At 38.5% G+C, this 19,118-nt stretch overlaps 1 protein-coding gene across 4 annotated transcripts in view; it reads right to left on the bottom strand.

The window, feature by feature from the left end:
- Positions 1–19,118, bottom strand: part of SORCS1 (sortilin related VPS10 domain containing receptor 1) — a 304,454-nt gene that overhangs the window by 170,614 nt on the left and 114,722 nt on the right. For all 4 annotated transcript variants that reach the window (XM_056352733.1, XM_056352734.1, XM_056352735.1 and 1 more), the window contains exon 3: positions 5,329–5,428. In XM_056352733.1, the coding sequence (XP_056208708.1) occupies positions 5,329–5,428 (100 nt within the window). The remainder of the gene's footprint in view (positions 1–5,328; positions 5,429–19,118) is intronic.

Genomic DNA, 19,118 nt, shown 5'->3' with positions numbered 1-19,118 from the left:
AACAGCTTCTAAAGAAACAGCAATGTCAGGTGGAACTGTTCATCCCTATGGATATTTACCCCAACTTTAAGGACAGCAGGTGCAAAGGGCAGTGTAAAGCACGCAGTTTCAGGTCTTAGTGTTTACACAACTCGGCAGTTCACATTCCAAAACCAGAAGCCTCCCCGAAACAAGCGAACACCTCTAATACCACAGGATACAAAATAGCACTCAATCATTCCCATTTCAGATAATAAGGGTAAATCTTCTCCTGCCTTGACTGATAGAAACATTTGTCAACTATTCTCTCCACCACCACCCAATGCTAGAAAGAACAAAAGGCTGGGCTGCCATTCCTTTCATTTCGAAATCATTAATAGAAATTAATTTGAAGCAGTTAGGGATCCGGCCAGCATTGAAACCCACACAATTATATTTACAATAAATATTCGTTATCTTCGAGCTACACACACAACAGGACGGTGCTTAACATGCTGTGATAAAGGTGCTAATCACAACCGCTAAATATAAAAGAAGAGGAAGGCATATGTAATGCATTCATCTTTAGACAGAAAGAAAAAGAGGACACTACTGCACAGCAATTAAAATCTGAACATTTGGAGGAATAAAGGGAAAATTCAAGGCAGGCCTGCAGAAAGAAAGGGAGAGAGAAAACAAAACAAAACAAACCCTAACAAAAGTTCAAACCCACAGAAAATATCTGATGGACTAGCCCTATTAATAGCGTAAAAGTTGCTGGCAGATACTATCACCCAACATTTTATTAATTAAATGGAGATACATGGGTACAAGTGGTTTGAAAGTACAAAGAACAAATGGGCTGCACAAACTGGCTCTTTGCAAAGAACACAGTGTACTTCATACAAGGATACAGTGTCTAAATTAGCCTGCAGCATTTTTTGAGTCAAAGAAAAGCTTTAGTTAAACCAATTGTAAATCCCCAATACCACTCATTCACTTTTTATTTGCATAGGTCCGTGATTTTCCATGCAATGTTTAAAAGCAGCCTATACCAAAGGCTCTGATAAAGACAGAACATAAAATTTAGTGCATGTGAATGACAAACTTCTGTGAAAATGGATTTTCAAGATATCAACTTGGATATCTATTTTTAACCCATCAGTGCCATGATTCCCAAACACTATTCCTTCATGTAGAAGCATTTAAATCATTTTATTTCCCCTCACAAAAGGCTCAGTGAAGCTAACAAATAAGCCAATATTGACATACCTAAGCCTACAGATTTATTGCACATTGGGGATTCTCTCTTCCGGAGACTTGTTGACAAATACTCAAACAGGCTCTGTGCCTTTGGGAAGATCCCTCTGTTACAATTCCCTCCCCAGTCCCCTCCCAATCTATACCATTAGTCATATCACCAGGAAGTACCATAATTCAGTGAAAGGATACAATACTAAAAACCAGAGTTTCCACCTCTCTTCCTGCTGTAACTTATACATGGCTATGTCACTCACCATTTTCTGTAATTTACTTAAGAAAACACTGTAATTCAGAAAAATATCATGCAACAGCAATAGGTCATCAGTTTAAATTGTAAGTAACAGTTGACTTTGTTCTCATTTTTATTTCCAAAGCACCCTTTTGTAATACAACATTGTCTACAATGTCTGGTTAAAGTATTTAATTTTGTTCAATAAAGAGACAAGAACTAGAATTCAGATGCTTTTAGAAAGAAATTGGCATTCATAGACTGTGGGAAGCTCTGCAAATCCTGTGTATTTATAGATACACTTTTTTTCTAGATGGAGAAGAGCAAATAAATTACAGCAAACAATTTATTCAACACATGCTGCTGTTTGTTCTTTTCCAGAATGTGAAAATCATCAGAAATTAATGAACAAATTTATTAATTATTTGAATAAATCCAATTACATGCATTCTACAGTTCATTGTTCCAACTGCTCTGCAAGGAACAGACAAGACTATGTACAGGGTATACTTGTTTTTATTAGAAACAATCAGTCTTGAGTCAGCAAAGTTCCAACATTTACCTTCTGTTTCAATGAGACCATTCCTAAAACTTAAGCATGTGCTAAAAGGATTTTTTTCAGAAGGCAGCTTCAATAAATTAAGTCCATGCTGCCCCACTAATGAACCATTGTTGTAGCAAGGTCTCTTGCCCAATAGCTTTAAGATTAAAAAATGCACCATTTATTTTCCACTACCAAAGCAGCGATTTCTCTCTGCTAAGGAATGCCTTGCAGAACAAAGAACATAGAAGGCTGCAGCTGCAGTCAGAGAAAGCACTTCCCACATATAACAAATATTTAGGGAAAACATGCTGTTAGCATTTGCCCAGTATTAACTCCTGCAGCATAAAAAATCTTCACATGAATAGTATGTGTTATAAAGTTCATGGATTTTAGCATAGTTGAGTCCTACTTTTAAGAAAAATGTCTGCAGCTCTCACCCGGCCCACATTAGTGAAACAAGATGCAACTTTCAAAGTAACCAGAGTTTCTCACAGTGTTATCAGAATTTCAGGGGGTGGGAGTGGGGAAACAGGTCTCAGGATCCATAGGGTTTAGTTGAAAGTGTTCTTGGTGGCAAAATTTCTAAGTACGTTTCTTTCTGCTTTCCATCCACAGCAGGTATGATAAAGACCCTGAGGTTTAGTATTTTTGCTTTCATTGTGGAAATACAACATAGTTCTACACTCTACTCCCCATGCCCTCTTAATCTTGGGGGACTAGCTAGGTGCCTAAAGTTAAATATTCATTGGAGGAATGGCCGAATGTTCTACAGAAATAGACAGCATAAGCAAGGCTTCCAAAAGTTCTCCCCACACGCCTAATTCTGCTCCTGCTGAAATAAATTTTGGAAAATTCAAGCTTGGCCCATTACACAGGTCCTTTCATCCCTTGTGTCACAGCTTTCCTCTGGCACTGTCCCATACTGATTAGAGGCCAACTTTAGCGCAGTCTACTGCCAGAACAGGCAGTTCCACCCTTCCACCTGAAAGCTTTATCCTTTCATCTATTTGTTTTTTGAGCTGGAAATGGATTAGTTTTCAGGCAGATTAGTCCTTGATCCAGCTCACCAGATGGCTACACAAACAAGGGTGGCAGTGTGAGGAAAGGAATGGGAAGGTGCAGCCAGAGGTAGTTTTCAGAGCCAGCCTGCATTTAGGTTGGTTTAACATGCTTGCAAAACCTTTAATTTCATCTTAGGTTTCTCTGAACCACAATAGCTAAGTGATCATGCAGGTTTTGCCCAGCTAAAACCCCTCTTAGTTCTAGAGAACAGTATTATTACTGTCCAACAAACATCAGGCACGAGTATATATATACACACACCTTCCACACCACAATCTCTGTGCCAAGAGACTAACCTTTCAAACCTCAAACCTGAAGCATATTTCAGTGATCTGATGATTTCTTTTTTAGCTTCTAGTGAAAAGTGTCATATCTTCATCAGGGATCAGCTGCAATGAGAAGAGATCACTCCACCAATCTGGGACCATTTAATCCCAATTCAACCTGATTTTCATCAGGACACTTGAACTCATACTGTTTCTTGATTGCTTTGATTACAATCATTTATCTCTCTACTCCTACACCTTTTTCCGGTCCTGTATAATCATAGCTATGCAGGTAGGTATAAGGAATCAATCAGGTGGCATTACAAATGGTAGCCAACTTCTGTTTCTGAGGGTCTTCCAGCAAAACCTAACTTCATCAGAACAGGTAAGGACTGGAATTCCACAGCTATAGTCCATTAACCAGAATACCATTAAGAGAGCACTTGATAGATGTCTTGTTAGGACCACATGAGGCAGCTGCCTGTAGCAAAGAAGTGGAATGTATGACACTAAAAGTCCACTCTAGCTTTATGTTCCAGTGTCTGCAAACATTGTTTCATCAGGGGAAGGAAGAAAGTCCCTGAACATCAGTCAAAGATTCTTGGTTATGAGCAAAACATTGTTCACAGGGCCAGATGGGGGAGTAGAGGGTAGGATTACGTATACACTGTCACGTGTCTACACCCCAGATGGCAGTATGAACTTCCACCTAAAGTCAGTTGGAGAAAAGAAGGTGACATTAGGACATGATTTGTATCAACCCAGGGTCAATTTCTTAATAGAACAAATGACTCATGCGTAGAAGTGCCTGTTCCTTTTGAACAGTTAAACATGAACTACTCCCTGGATAGGACAGCTCCCTCTTCCTTTTACAATCTATCTTAAAGAATACATAGGTGTTTCAGTATAATGAAACCAGCATCATAGTGACCTCAGCTGCCAGAATATACACAGCCTCCTTTAGAGGTGGGTCTTCATTAGCATTTTCTGCTGATACAATTCAGTTTTGCTTCTAGTAACTTGAACTATCCACTAGGACAGAAAGCAAGGATAGAAAACTATTCTAGCCAGGTTCATATTCCGTCTGATAAAGAGCTTGAGTCAGGCCTTCCACCCGCTGCATATGCACTATAGCCTCACAGCTAGTAAGTCAAGCAGACAATGGTGTCACCACTGGCATTTATTTAATAATGTTTTGATTTCATTTTGATTCTTTTCTTTTCTGGACCAATATATGAGGATATCTGAAATGAAATTGCTAGTAATTTCAGGATGATTGAAACTACTTCTTAGTTTCCACACCAAAACACCAAAAACGAGAGTTAAACCCTTTTTAAACAGCATGTGCAGAGTCTTTAAACACAACATTTTTTACTAGTATATGCAAGAATACGAGTCATCATCATTGTGAACTGTGCTTCATCACTTCCTATTGCATACGTCCAAAACACAAAAATTTTATCAAAACCTGATCTCAAAGAAGGCATCAGATACCTTTTATGAACATGTCAGCATTCTAAATTCTTAATAAACTGTTAGTCAGTAGGGTGCTTGCATCATTAAAACCTTCAGGGCTTCAGAAAGCATTTTCTCTGCAGGAATTTGTCAAATCCTGTTCAGTTAACTATTGGGAGCACTTAAAAGAAATAATGTTACATACAATCTGGTCACTGTAGGTGCATTTCTGCCATTCTAATGAGTCTCACTTTCAGACAACAAAACCATCACGATTCAGGAGGTAAGCAACAATTAAATGCATGATGCCTATTATGCCTATGCATTTAATGACCATATTTTGTTAACATATATACCATCAAGTACGCTGGTAGGTAGTATAGATGGTACAAGGTGGCTGATACTTTGGTAAAGCCGCATATATTTTCAAGGGGAGGGAGGCAGAGTTTCCAGCCACTTAAATAGTAATAGATACTAAGGAAACTGGGAGAAATCACCAGGACAGAAATTGCATCATAAAGTCAAAACAGGCCAACCCTGCTATCACCTACCTTACGTTTGTTTGTTGGACAAACATACAAGTAGCTCAAAATAGTCTTCAGACCGACTTTATCATTCAGTTTCTCATACGTTGTCCCATAATCTGTTGACCTACAATTCAAAGAGACATTTCATAAATACAAACACTTACTCACAAAAGCACAAGTCACTTGGCGGCTTTTCAATATAAGTCATGCTTTACATAACAGAATGGCTCTCTAGAGCTTTTTGAATGATTCATGTAGTATATAATGATACTTAATTATATACACACAGCATCATGTGAGTGCTTATAATTTGCATTTAAATTAGGTTAGGAAAAATTAAACCAGCATCTTCCCAAAGCATTTTAAAATCAACATGTACGATAAGAAATGCTAAATTCTGCATATAGAAGACTATAATGATAGTCAGAAATGCCAAATAGCAGACAGCAAGAGACTAAAGTTATGAATTCATTGTATACTTCAAGCTTAGACTAATTTTGTTAAGATGAGTCTTTTCTAAGTATATTCCAAAATAGCTGCTCCAGCTGATTGTTCAGTGAAATTGGAGTTCAGTTTTCTGTGAAAAACACTGATGTCCCTTTGAAAACCTAACTACACAAACATTACACCTACAATTTTTATTTCTTTTTTCCACATGAACTATCAGAGAACACGGACACATGTGCTTTATTCTTGCTTAAAGATATATATTATATATAATAATATATTTCTGATACAAGGGTTGCCCATAGAGACACTGACTACATCTCTTGGGAAAAAACAAAACAAGTGAGTAAGACTGTGCAGAGTTCCTGTAATGTCTCTCCTTAACATGTAATTGGAATCAAGATCAATTATCAACATAGCTTTTGTTCATTATGCAGCTTGTCCTTGCCTGAATTATGTCCTAATATCCAAGGCATTTAGATAATCAGCCCAAACCAGTACAGATGGTATCCACACACTGCAGAAAAGTGACATGTATCCGGGTAACAGAGACATTTAAAAGTATAACATATTCTTGCAGATAATAAATCTGCATCTCGTCTTTGAAACATACAAATGGGTCCATATAGAACTTCACTTGCAAGTTGTAACATGGATTTTTCCCTTCTGCTAATCACTCCAAAACCAGTCATTCTGAAGTAAAGACTAGGCACCCATTATTTCCAGGTTCTCTCGTATCTGGGAAACAATGACTAAATTCACAAAGGTATTTAGGACAATTAACATTTACAAGTCGGTGTGTGTGTTCATCCCTTTTTACATGTGCATGTGTGTAGGGTGCAGGGTGTTAAATTTCTGGATCAGGTTCTACACCTACATTCACACTACAGCTTCTGGGATTTCACATTTTGCAATCAGTATATGAATAAAACAAGAAGGCAGCTGCTTGGGGTTTTACCCAGTAAGATGAATTGCACTAAAATGTGGATTTGCATTGAAGTTGAGTCTTTCTATTCAGGAACATTATAGAAGCATTTGCATGTATCAGTCCTGATCACGTAACAATTGACTTATGGTTTGCAACCATAGCTTTTTCCTTTCCCTCCTTCCCACCAATAAACATATGCACCCCTGTGCACATGTATGACCTTTGTTGGTTAGAGCATTAATGTCAACTTCTCATCTACTGATTGATCTTCCCTTTACAAGATCATCTCTCTCAGCAGCACATGTAAACTAACCGAGCTATCTCCTCAGTGGACTGAGAATGAGAATACTGTTATAGTTATTTCTGTTAATAACTCAGAGATGTGCCAGAATTCAAGTGAAAGAAGCTACAGCAAGATGCTGAACACAGTCCTGCCAAGAACTGCTGGTTCACTTTGGTTACATTGTCCACCTCATCACCTGGCCTTCTCAGGAATTAGTATTACTATTGTGGTTTGCCTCAAAACCAAAACTGTGAAGTTTGGGCTGATAAAGACACATAAATATTTTAAGCACTAAATCCAACCTGATGAGTTAGGAAAAACATATATTAAAGAAGTAATGCAGTTCTTTATAACAGTGACAGTGATTTCAAAATTAAACCCTTCAAGAGGGGATAGGAGTAAAGAGTATCTGACACATAATACTGGCTTTAAAATTTCTAAAGAATAACAGCCATTACCCCTGCCACAGCACAGGCAAACAGATGTCAAAGGCCTATTGCAAATGGTAATCTTAGAATTGCCAGCCACTTCTTATTTTAAATCTCTAAGCAATTATTTTGCATTCATAGTTTTATTTACAGGTAATGTTATACACAGATGGAAGTATGTGCTTCTGTTAACATCTATAAAAGCAACTGAAAGACTTCAAAGAAAGAAAAACATCATTTTTTGCAGATGAACAAATACACAAGAAATCAACAGAGCTACTATTTGATCTTACTTACATTACCACGTTCTAAACTAGCAATAGCCAGTCCTACCTGCCCAGTTACAAGCTGCTGTTTCTCTTACACCACTTTACAATTACCCTTAATTTTACCAGGGAGGTAAATGTTATACAACAGCAGATGGGCACCTAGAAGTGCTTTAACACAAAGAAATGGTGACAGATACACGAACAGAGAGCAGCAGAACAAAAGGATTGTATTGAATGAAACACTGCATACACATGAAGCCTCTGTTGGGACCTAACCTAGGGGTACCACCAACCTGCATTTATCTTATTCCTATTATATGTATGTATATGAGCAGGCATTGATAAGCAGCCTGGATAATGAGCTCTTCCTTTGTCTTATTAAATGGGCGTATAAAGCAGCACGAGACTCCTAACCCATGAAAATGTTGTCAGCTGTTTGGTGATCCAGGAAACCAGCCTAACCTGGAAGTGTTGCAAAAGACAGATGCACCTCAGCAGGGTGTAGGCAGTAACAACAGTGTAGGATCAACAAATTCAATCTCAGTTATCTGAAGGGGAACGGATATGTATCAACCAACATCTCCCACGCTTTGTGTGGTAGGCTGCTTCTCTGAAGCTCTGCAGAGAAAACTCGGGTTTAGCGCATATGTATAACATGAACAGAGGAAGCAAATGGTTGGAAAAATCATCTGAGAAGGACTAAACCCAGGACCTGTAGAGCTGAAAACACAAGAATGAAACACTACACCTGCTGATCCATCTGCTGAAAAGCCACAGCTACTGAACTAACTATATGTAAATAAGTGAACAGTAAGCTCTACTTTTTTAGCTCCTGTGTAGACATGCCTGTTGCCATAGTTTCTCAAATTTTTAGGGGGAGAGGGTATGTTTATACGTTTATAAATGTTTCATCAAATTAATTTACATCCCTGTGTAAATTGTTTCATTTTGGCTTGATTTTGCTTGGTACAGTTAGTACAGGCTAAGTCAAAATGAGTCCAGATGAGTCTGAAATGGGAAGGTCTGCAAAGAGATTTGATGTGTGTATAAACCTAACAAAATATGGGGGGGAAGATACGTGTTAGGATATTGTGGATGTTACTGAAATGCAGATGATACTTAGTAAAAAAATAATATTCAGAAACAGTATTTAGACTCAATTCTGAACCTCATACCTGTCCCACCATTTTAGTTGTAATTGCTTCCATTAAATCCCAGATTCTACTGGTAGCTGTTTAGAACCAGACTCCCTATTTTTTCAGAATTCAGAAAGACATTTCTGCAAACACCCAAGAAGATAAACATTTTAATTATTACTAGTTCATATGACAGTATAAAAAATACCAAAACTGTGGGACTGAAGCTCTGACTCGCCGAGTAATAAATTAAAACAAAACTAGAAACATGTAGAATAATTTATATTTTGCAAACTATTTGCAAGAAAGTTGACATTTAAATAACTTCATTATTATTCATTGACAGGGCTTTTCCCTCTCCTCCCGTCAGGGTAAATGACATTTCTATTACAGTATTATAATAAACTCTTGCACATTTTAAATAAAGCCACTGAATTCCATTAGTCCACCTACTGTCATGAATATATCTCAATGCATTCCTCCCAATATTTCACAATTATAATAGGCATTCTGAATCAAGCAGTAACATGAACCCTATGGAAATTTTCTTCTTTCTTAAGAAGCATAGACTGAAATTCAGAGGACTGTCGGTTTGAATATATAGATTAAATAAATTCCCTAGCAAGTTGCTGTTTACCCTTCTTTGTTACGAATTTAAGGTTGTCTGTACTTATTTTACACAAGCTGTTGAAGACTTGAAGAATCAACTCCATTCATTGTTTGGTCAAGGTTTCTTTTGCAACAAGATCTTTCTGGAACAGTCCAAAAAAAAAAAATAAAAAAAGAAAGAAAGAAAAAAAAGAAGAAAAATAAAATATTACATACAGACTTTAAACTGTGTAACATCATGCATCCTGCCTAATAGAATACACTTTCTTCCCATAAAAGATACATGTTAACAGATGAAGTTCCTTGTTATAGCACACATCATTAAGAAGCAATCACTTCAACTGGCACCATTTACTTTTTTTTTTTCTTTTTCCACCAGTTACAGCTTGTTTTCATGTATTAAAAGGAAGACTGCTTCCTCTACCAACACCATGAGAAGATTGTCTATGTATCATTTCCTCTCCATCCTTCCTCCACATTTCCAATTTGCTGTTCTAACTGCTGTCCGAGTGGCAGCCAGCCCTGGGAGGCAGGACCAGAAGCATCTGTAATGTGGTTAGGGAGCAACAGAGGTGGGGCAGCCTGTCATGACCAGAAACAGCGTGAAGAGATGGGCTCTAGCCTGCTTCTATTTCTGCTCATGAATTCAGCCTTGGCAGAAGTCAAGTATTTTAAGAAAGAGCAATGACTATCAGATCACCTGTTCCAACCTCCTGCATAACTACATTTGCCACCTGGTTTGCCTCCAGAGGGATTGGCCCCTTAAGCACAAGATTTGCCAGTTGCTATCGTATTGATCTCTACATGAGCAGATTTTTGGATAGGAGGCTCTCAGATCGCAGAAGGCAGAACTGTGGAGTCACAGGTCACACTTACAAAAGGCTTTCACTGATGAGGTTTCTGAATAAAGGAATAATTAAGACATTAAAAATTATCTTTCACATCTGAATGTGAAAAGTACTGCAGCTAGTAATTCTGGAACATATTCGTAATCCTATGTGCAATGTTTTAAGCCTGTTTGTAAACTCTGCTGTAGAGTTGTTGACTTTTGCATTCTTTCTCTCTGGGTATCTTTCTAGGCTGAGGTGCTATTCCCCCATCACTTAAATTGAAACTCTTTCCTTTATGGTTTTATAGCCAAGCACTAAAGTTTCCCATTGATTTTTGCCATGCCACCATGTTTCACAAAAGCTAGTAATGTCAAAGTGTTCTTCAACAGCTAACTATTTAAGTTCACGTGTTCTTCCTATTAAGCCTTTCACAAGCCCTTGATAGATAACACTTTTGGTCTGATGCCTGTTTTGATTTAACTCCTTCATGTGTAACCCTGGTATTTTTTCGAGAAAGTAATAATGTCTGATCTCAGCTTCTCTCTCAGGGAGGAACTGGTGGGTTTTATCCCATTCTTTATTTTCATAGAAGGTTACTCCTGCTTTACAAATTACCTTGCTTCACCTGGACACTTCTCAACACCAGCTTTTTCTAAATTGATGTACAAATAATTCCCCAAGGTCTTGCCCATTTCTAATGGCAACTGTTTGCCTAGCTCATAGACTGACACGTTGTGAGGGGATTTTTATGCCTCCACATTGAAGAGCAGTTGCAAGATGTAAACACAGTGAATCCTGACTCCTTGGACACAGTTTCCATGCAGCAAAGAGGCAGACCTTGCTCTCATTTCTACAAGTTTCTCTCCTGAGGTGACACTGAAAGGCTACCGGTGGCCCCCCAGCACACAGGTTATCTATCAAATTAAAAAGTCTGGGGAATTTTTCCCATGGAAATTTTACGGCAGAACATAGGATTTTTTGTAAAACTCCTGTATTACACTGAGCAGCCCAGGCCTTTCAACACTGAACGAATTCGTGCCCCTGATATACTGCCTACGCTAAAGGCCTTTCTGCAGCTTGGGACCAACCATATTGTGACTTTATGCTTTCCTTGGCCTCTTCTTCCTCACTTTATTAACGAATCTTGGCTGATTTTTGGCTATAACTCATTTGCTTTAAGCAGGGATTAAACTAAAGTGAAGCTAGTTCAGAGAGGCTTTTTTTGCCTTTGGAATTTGGTTCAAGAGGGCAGTGTTAAGTGGTCTGACAGCAGTGACAAGCCAAAGGGTTAGCATTTCTTTAAATGTCTGTAATGGCACTGCACATGTCACAGCATTAAAACACTTCAAATTTACCCTGGCAGGTTGGAATTAACTTTCAAAGATATCTCCAGGGTAAAGGAAAAGAAGATATTTCAAAAGTCAAGAGACCCACATGTCTCACTTCCTAAGTGAACACATTTCTGATGACTTTTTTGTCATGAGGCCCTCAGCAGACTGTCAAGTATTACTGTTCCCACTTTCTAGGTGGGGGAAACGGAGGGAAAGACTAGATAACTAATCCTACATTTGAAGGAAGTCTGTGACAGAGCCAAATGCAAGTTCCCTCAGGCTCCACTGACTTCCCACTCCATCCTGACAGCGTAAGTTTTCTCAGGTTTTGTATGTGTAAATAAAGACTGGAAAGAGCCTTAATATCAATGTCAAAAGGAAGAAATACAAAATTTAAATGTGCATTTTAAAACAAATTTAACCCTCAATTTTGAAAATGTCTTTCTTCCAGTTTGAATTGTGACTGTAGATTTTACGAGAAACAAAGCTATGATTTTTTTATATGAGTTTACTGAAATGTGAGGATTTTTTTCGCTTATGGAAAGAATTTTCTTGTCACAAAAAAAAGTTTCCCATCTACAAAAAACATCAAAAAGACTTGTAGGATGAGAAGGGGTAAAAAACATTACAAAGAAACAATAGGAAACTATGAAATTGACATTTCTCTGCATAATCAGTTAAATTAACTCCATTTTCTTTCTTCTCCTTTTTAATCAACTTTCATTTGGAATAATCTGAATTAGCAGAAATATACACACTCAAATTTCTTTGGCTTAATATAGTTCAGCTGATTATTGCTATAAATAAATTGAAGATGTGACAAGCAGAAGAAGCAGCTCATATTTTATTATCCAAATCCAGAGCTTACATATTACATTAGACAGTTATTCAAAATTTTACTCAAATCAGAAAGGAAGGAAGTAGGGGGGTAGGAGGGCCAGATGTTATCTGTAGGTGACCCAGATGAGTTGATTATTTCCACTTAAAGTAATGGTGGAAGAAAAAAAATAATATTTTGCTAACTTGCCTTCCCTGCCATTTCAGTTGAGAGTTAGCAACTCAGTTTAGCAACCTGAACAGTGAATACCTGTCCCTCTGTCTCTATCATAGCCAAAGTAAGGACCACCCATCCCTTTACATATATTTAGTAAAGGGCCTGCCCAAATCTGTAGCCACATGGCTAAACCTCCACTTGCTGATGCAAGCTGTAGGTATAGGTCACTTTCACAGTCATCCCCAGTCCTATTACGATTTGGGCTGCACTGAGCACACACATGGTTTTGGTAGAACCCAGCCATCATGAATTCAGCGAGCCACAACTTTCACCATACAACACATCTTCCATACCTTTCAAAAGGGCATGTAGAAGAAAAGCCCTTTGCAATTTGGAAATTTTTAGGAAAACAAGTAGTAGTTCAGTACATCTGAGACTTTGAATCCCTCTGTCAAGGTGAACCAGAGATGATGGTAGGAATCCACCAACAGCATTAGCTTTGGAAAAGGAAGTGGGCCAAGGACTGAACTCATGGCAAAAGAACTGTGGACTTACCACCTATTTTGCCTGGCTAACAGACCCCCAGCAAGAGTGGATGTTGCCACTGAGGGCAAGGTAAGATGGCAGTAGAAGGAACTGGGACTTTCACCTCCATTCCTTGAGCAGCAGAGAGGATGACCCTCCAAAGCTCTCCCCCTCAAATGTCCCTTCTAACTTCTCATCTTCTTGTGGCCTGAAAGACTCATCTCCAGTTCCTCACTGACAGAAGCAGAAAAAGCCAAGAAGAATGTAGGGACACTAGCAATCACAACCACTTTATTCTAATCCAATGCTAGGTGAAAGTTTTCAGTAAGAAAACAAGGAACAGCCCATCAAAGCAAGACCTCCATTTGGCCCTCTCAGTGAAAGACTCAAGAGGATGGCACTAGCGGTGCTCTGGCTGAAACACTAGTGCAATCTCTCCTGTTCTTTCTATAAGCCATTTTGTGCCACGGTGCCTGGATGCATATTGGAAGGATCAGTAACTCCAGTAGTACCACTAATTCTTGGGAGCTAATTTATATATACCAAAAGCCGATAGGTTACTTATACCTGTGCATCTGACTACGTACACTCCAAGCATTTTCTCCTTCCCTCTATAAGTCCATAGTACTGTTTTTCAATATTTTTTCCATTTGCATCAGAGCATCATGTTCAATAAAGGAGCAGACCATGAAGAAAGAAATGAAAGTTTACTGGCAACAAGCTTGTTCCTTGCTACCTTAAGAAAATTTTTGAGGAACGGTGGACTACAAGTGGGAGAAGCCAGCCCAGAAGATCGCCTTGTCCACCTGACTTATTTGTCTAAACCAATGAACAGGTTAGGAAGCAAATTTCCACCCTTCCTTCACCAGAGTATTTTCCACCAGGAAACACTGCAACTCAGAATGAAACCATTCCCATAGGCCCAGCCTGACTCAAAGCTTATGGTCATCAACAACAACAAAAAAAATAATATTTCAGCTTACTGGTGATAAGACATTAAAGTTGTTCTTCCTTACGTTTAAAATAAAAGATGCCTTTTAAATTAGAATTGAGAATGGCTAATGATTCTTCTTGCCCTATGTTTATACATCCCATACTAACATCACCACACCCTTAATGCCAGATTCTTGCTTATGAAGTGGTTCTTTGAGTGTTGCATCTTCCCATTTCCATCCCAGCCTGGTATAAATCACACAAATAGCTAGAACTGTAGCTCAGTAATCATCACACTATTAACTTTCTAATTGATGGTAATGGCCAGAATAAATTTCAGGCACCACAAGGGGTGGTTAATGGATTTTGTAGCCTAAGGGCAGAGCAACAGGAAGCTTTCCCATTAATCAGTGAGATGAGACAACCATACATGTCCTACACTTCCCATCCCATCATAACACTGAGGTCACTGCAGCGTTGTTGGAAAGATGGGTGTTACCAAGCAAAAAAACCCACCCTCACAGCAGGCTGAGCTCAGTTACATGGTTTGATATACTACATCAGCAGAGCTGTGTTAGCATCCATAGTCATGTTATACATCCAGAAAACTCCTTTAGCCCATCTCCAATTAAGAATAAGAAGGAATTTTATTGTGTCATAAAAATATTGCAGGTCTTCTCCGGCTTTTAGTACATACCCTGCAGAAGAGGCTTTCTAGCTAGCACCATCCAAGCATTTGCAACATAATATGCAATCTTCATTCTATCCTGCCAGTGCAAATCAACAGCTAGAAAGCTTAAAAGATCCTGACAGCCCAAGACATTATATTCAAAATCACTGTCCAAGTCCCTTAGTTTTTATAATGGAGTAACTCCCAAGGAGCAGTTACATTTTAAAACCAGCTAAAAATGTGCCTCATGCATTAATTTATGTTAAAGTTTGTTGGAAGATGGAATTCCCATCCCTTAAGCAATACTAACAATTTTTGGGGTTTGTTTTTTTTCTTCTCTGTTTTAAACTATCATGATTTCCAAGATCTGGATAGAGTAAAAACACAGGAAAAAAAGATTAACAAAAAAAATATCAGTGTAACATCCCACTAGTACCACTGTTATCATTATTCATTCAGTCCAATATTTTATAATACAGTCTGGCTGTCACCCTACAGGAGAAGAAGCTCAAACAAAACAAGGAGAACATCAAAATGAAACATACTTTCAGTTTCAAATCATTCTGACATTTTCTGTCAAGATTTCATTTTTAAAATATTGCACAAGATTTATCTAATGCTGCATTTCCCAGCAGAAAATTGTTCCACTTAAGTTTCAATTAGTACTCTGAGTCCTAGTAGTGAACATGCTAAGCTGTTAGCTAGACTGTTATCCTAGTCTAGCTGTTAACTAGTTTGTTACTCTACCACATCATCTAATAAAGAATTTGTTGTTGCTGGATTTAAAAGCAGTGGTAGTGGATTAATTGGATTATTGTACCCAAGAATCATTAATTAATACTTTAAAGCAGGCAAATACAATGAGTGTTACTTTTCATCTTTTTAAAACTATTTGAATGATGCAGCTGTACCATTTGTGTCAGTTTCAAATAATATACATCACCCAGAGCCACGCAACTTTATTTTTACCTCTTGGTTGGTAGAAGCATATTTATCACTATATATCTCAAGGATCAGCACAGTTATAAAACTTGCTATTTATAGCTACTCTTGGGGTATCGAGCAAGTGACAGTAATTTGTTCCTTTGACATCTAACCTTAGGTCAACTCCAGTAGCAGAAGATGGATTTTTACAGGAAATGAAATGAAAGTACACAGCAGAAGATTAATACCATTTCCTAGGCCTGAGGAGAATGCATGCTCCCAATCACTCTGGAGAAAAAATGGTCAAGAGCACGTGCTATGTATTAAGAATAGAGCAAGATGCGGTCAAGGTAAGGTGCTCAAACACTCTATTAGCAAACGGATACACTGGAATTTGTGCATAGAGGAACTGCAGGCTGATAGTCCAGAAATAAATTAGCTCTTCTGGTTCTTTGATTTTGAAAGTTATCTTTAAGAAAGTGCCAGCTACAGATAAAATAGGATCTTGCTTTTATGCTACTGGTAAATGATAAAAGAAAGTTAAAGCTAGGCTGTAAATTCCATATCAGAAACATCTTGCACAAGATCAAGTTGCTATTTTGCCCTGCATTGCAAAAACGTCTTTTCTTAATTATATTTTGTTTGTGAGAAAGACTGAAGATCAAAACACCTTGAAAAGATTCCTTGACACTAAAATCTTTACAGATGGGCCATAGTTGTCCATTACTCACAATTTATATTCAAATGCCTTTTAAAAATAATAAATAAATAAATAAAGGTGATTTGACCAGAAGATTTTTTCCCCCAAGCCACCTTTTTTTAATTTATTTGGAATTAAAATTATAAGAGAGGTCTTTCCAAAACTATGCGTGCATAGACATTAATTATACAATCCAGTCATTAAAATAATGCTACCAACAGGAACACAGCCAAACACCTAAGAAGCCTTCCTACCTTCTTATAACAGACCTACCATGCTTAGCCACCGCTAATTCCCTTAAGGTGTGTCTTTTGGCATGCTCAGAAAGTCAGCAAATTTCAGCTTCACTGACCCCCAAATCTCACACATGACCACAGGAGCCATATAAACCCCCAAATTTATGTGTAATGCCACAACCTACCTCCAAGAGAGTCCACCACTTCCAGGCATACTACTGTTCTATGCTAACATAATCATTCAGATACTAGTGTAATAGACTCAATCAGGTTGCAATATATGTCTCGTACTGGATAGTGGGCTAGTGGTGGTATACATTGTTCATGCCCACTCACATTGCTATCATAAGAAGTGGAGGTGGCATTAGTGGAAAAGAAAATAACATGTTATATGTTGGACACAAGACCTTAGTGTTTACTCCCAAACTGTGGGCAATGCAGCCTGCTTAGACCCTAACAAAGAGCAGCTTAGCTGGCTATATTTATGGAGTATTATTTAGTGCCACACAGAAGTGCTCTATGTCCAAAAACAGCTGGAAAAAGCCATGCTAATTTTACCTGTGTGGAGCCAAGTCTGGAAGAACAAGAGTTATTCATTACAAAAGGTTTAAATTTGTACTTTGAATGACAAAGGTCGCACAGCTACATAAAGATAACACCCTCAAAAAGAACCTTCATAAGTTCCCGGACATTCATCTGAGAGATGCTTGCCAAGTCCTGTCCTTCTGCTGCACTGAAAGTCACTGATAAATGCCCATAAGTGGAAGGTGTTCAATTTAATTTTGATTTATTAGGGCCCAATTAGAACAGACACTTCAAGTAATAGTTGTCACAATAGCCAAATACTAGAACTATCATGCTGCATGGTGTGGAAGGGAAGGAGGCAAGAACAGGTGTAAGATTTTAAGTGTACAGTTCAACTGGGGAACAGATATTCCTGTATCACAGGTATGCAAAAAAAACATTTTCAGCACTATCTAAACACACACACACACCCCTCCACCATCTACCAACCAGGCTGCCAAAAATTTGATAATTTGTTGCTTAAAGGTCCAGTAGCAGGTGAAATAAGACCAGACAACTGTGACCAATTCTTCCAGGTCTCCACAGATCAAACCCCTGCCAAAAAAAGCACTGAATTCCTCTTCTTCAGTGGATTAGAATTCAAGCACTGTAAATACACAAAAAAAGTAGTCAGTGATTTTTCACTGCTTCAGAATAAAGTTCCCTGTTCAGCCCATCTAATCTTTGGGTGAATAAGGCACCTTAACCTTCACGTCATGTGTGGGTTTTTTTCTATCTCTATCCTCCTTCCTCTGTTTTAAAATTTATGGTTACCATTTAGGCTGATTTCAATTTCCATTAATAATATGTGCAACTGATGTACATTTAAGTGAATTTAATCATGTTGTAGTGACAGGTTTAGCTTAAAGCAGAGCTTCACTTAGAACTATCAAGTAAATTTCTCTTGAAAAGGTCAGTTTAACATTTAACAGGAGGGGCCATTCCAGACAAATTAGAATTTGCTCCACTTGTTTCAAGTGCAAACACTTTTCAAGCCAGCTTCAATGATTCTATGTCAATCAAACGAGAAAAGTGTCAGGGGCCCAAGGGAGAAGGTTCACTGATCCCTCCTTACACAGCCAGCCAAAGGCTGCTCAGACACGTGAGTAAAACAGAAATATTCTGCCCTACTCTTCAAAGACTGGGGCTGGACTGAGCGAGAGCACACCATAGAAAGTAGGGAAGGCAGAGCTGGGAGAGTTTAGGTAAGCCCCTGGTAAGTCAGACTTTTCATTTCTAATTGCTGCAGCAACAGGAATGCCGTAAGAACAACCTTGTGTGCTACGGAGAGGGGCTATTGGGCGTGTGTCCCATGAGGATTTTTAGTATTGTTCCTGTGCCTGTCAGAGACAGTTCAGCTTTCCCAAACAGTGGCACAGTAATCGGAGAGGTGATACCTGTAACACTGTCTCAGTGGCACTCCCAGCAGAAGCCCAATTCCCCTACACCTGGAGTTGATCCAGCCTCCAGCCTAGGAATACAAGTGTCCTGCAGTAGTCGCCCAGACAGCTCTACTACAAAATGTTTTATTTATTAAAAGGCTTTACAGTAACATTACCACAAGTCCTGAGTGGAGCACATGTGGCAGGTACTGCCTTCCGTGCTCTGGGTGGGACAGAAAACCAGGACCCTGTTTTGTTTTGTTTTCACCAGGGCACTTCTCCAGAGTTCAGGTCAAACTGCTATGTGGAGACAGGAAAATTTTCTACCCTTTCAGGAGCTGGCCTCAGCAGCACAATCTTAAGTTTTACATAGGTTTTATCAAGGGACCACCTCATAAAGTCACAGGTTTCTAGATTTATAACACTGCAATATACAATGTAAAACCAAGTCAGTTAAGTTTCCCAGTTCCAATTGACAGTAGCACAGGCAATTAACTCACCTCCTCTGCCCTGAATTTGCTTTCCAATAAATTTATTTTATGGTGTCTAATTCCCATAACAGAAAAGAGAGGGAACAAGCAATCCCTGAGTTCCTTCTTTAGTAGTTTCATGATTTTAGAGGTCT

Source organism: Falco biarmicus, chromosome 9, assembly GCF_023638135.1.
Source record: "Falco biarmicus isolate bFalBia1 chromosome 9, bFalBia1.pri, whole genome shotgun sequence".
Classification (NCBI taxonomy): Eukaryota; Metazoa; Chordata; class Aves; order Falconiformes; family Falconidae; genus Falco; species Falco biarmicus.
This window is presented reverse-complemented; position numbering and strand designations above follow the sequence as displayed.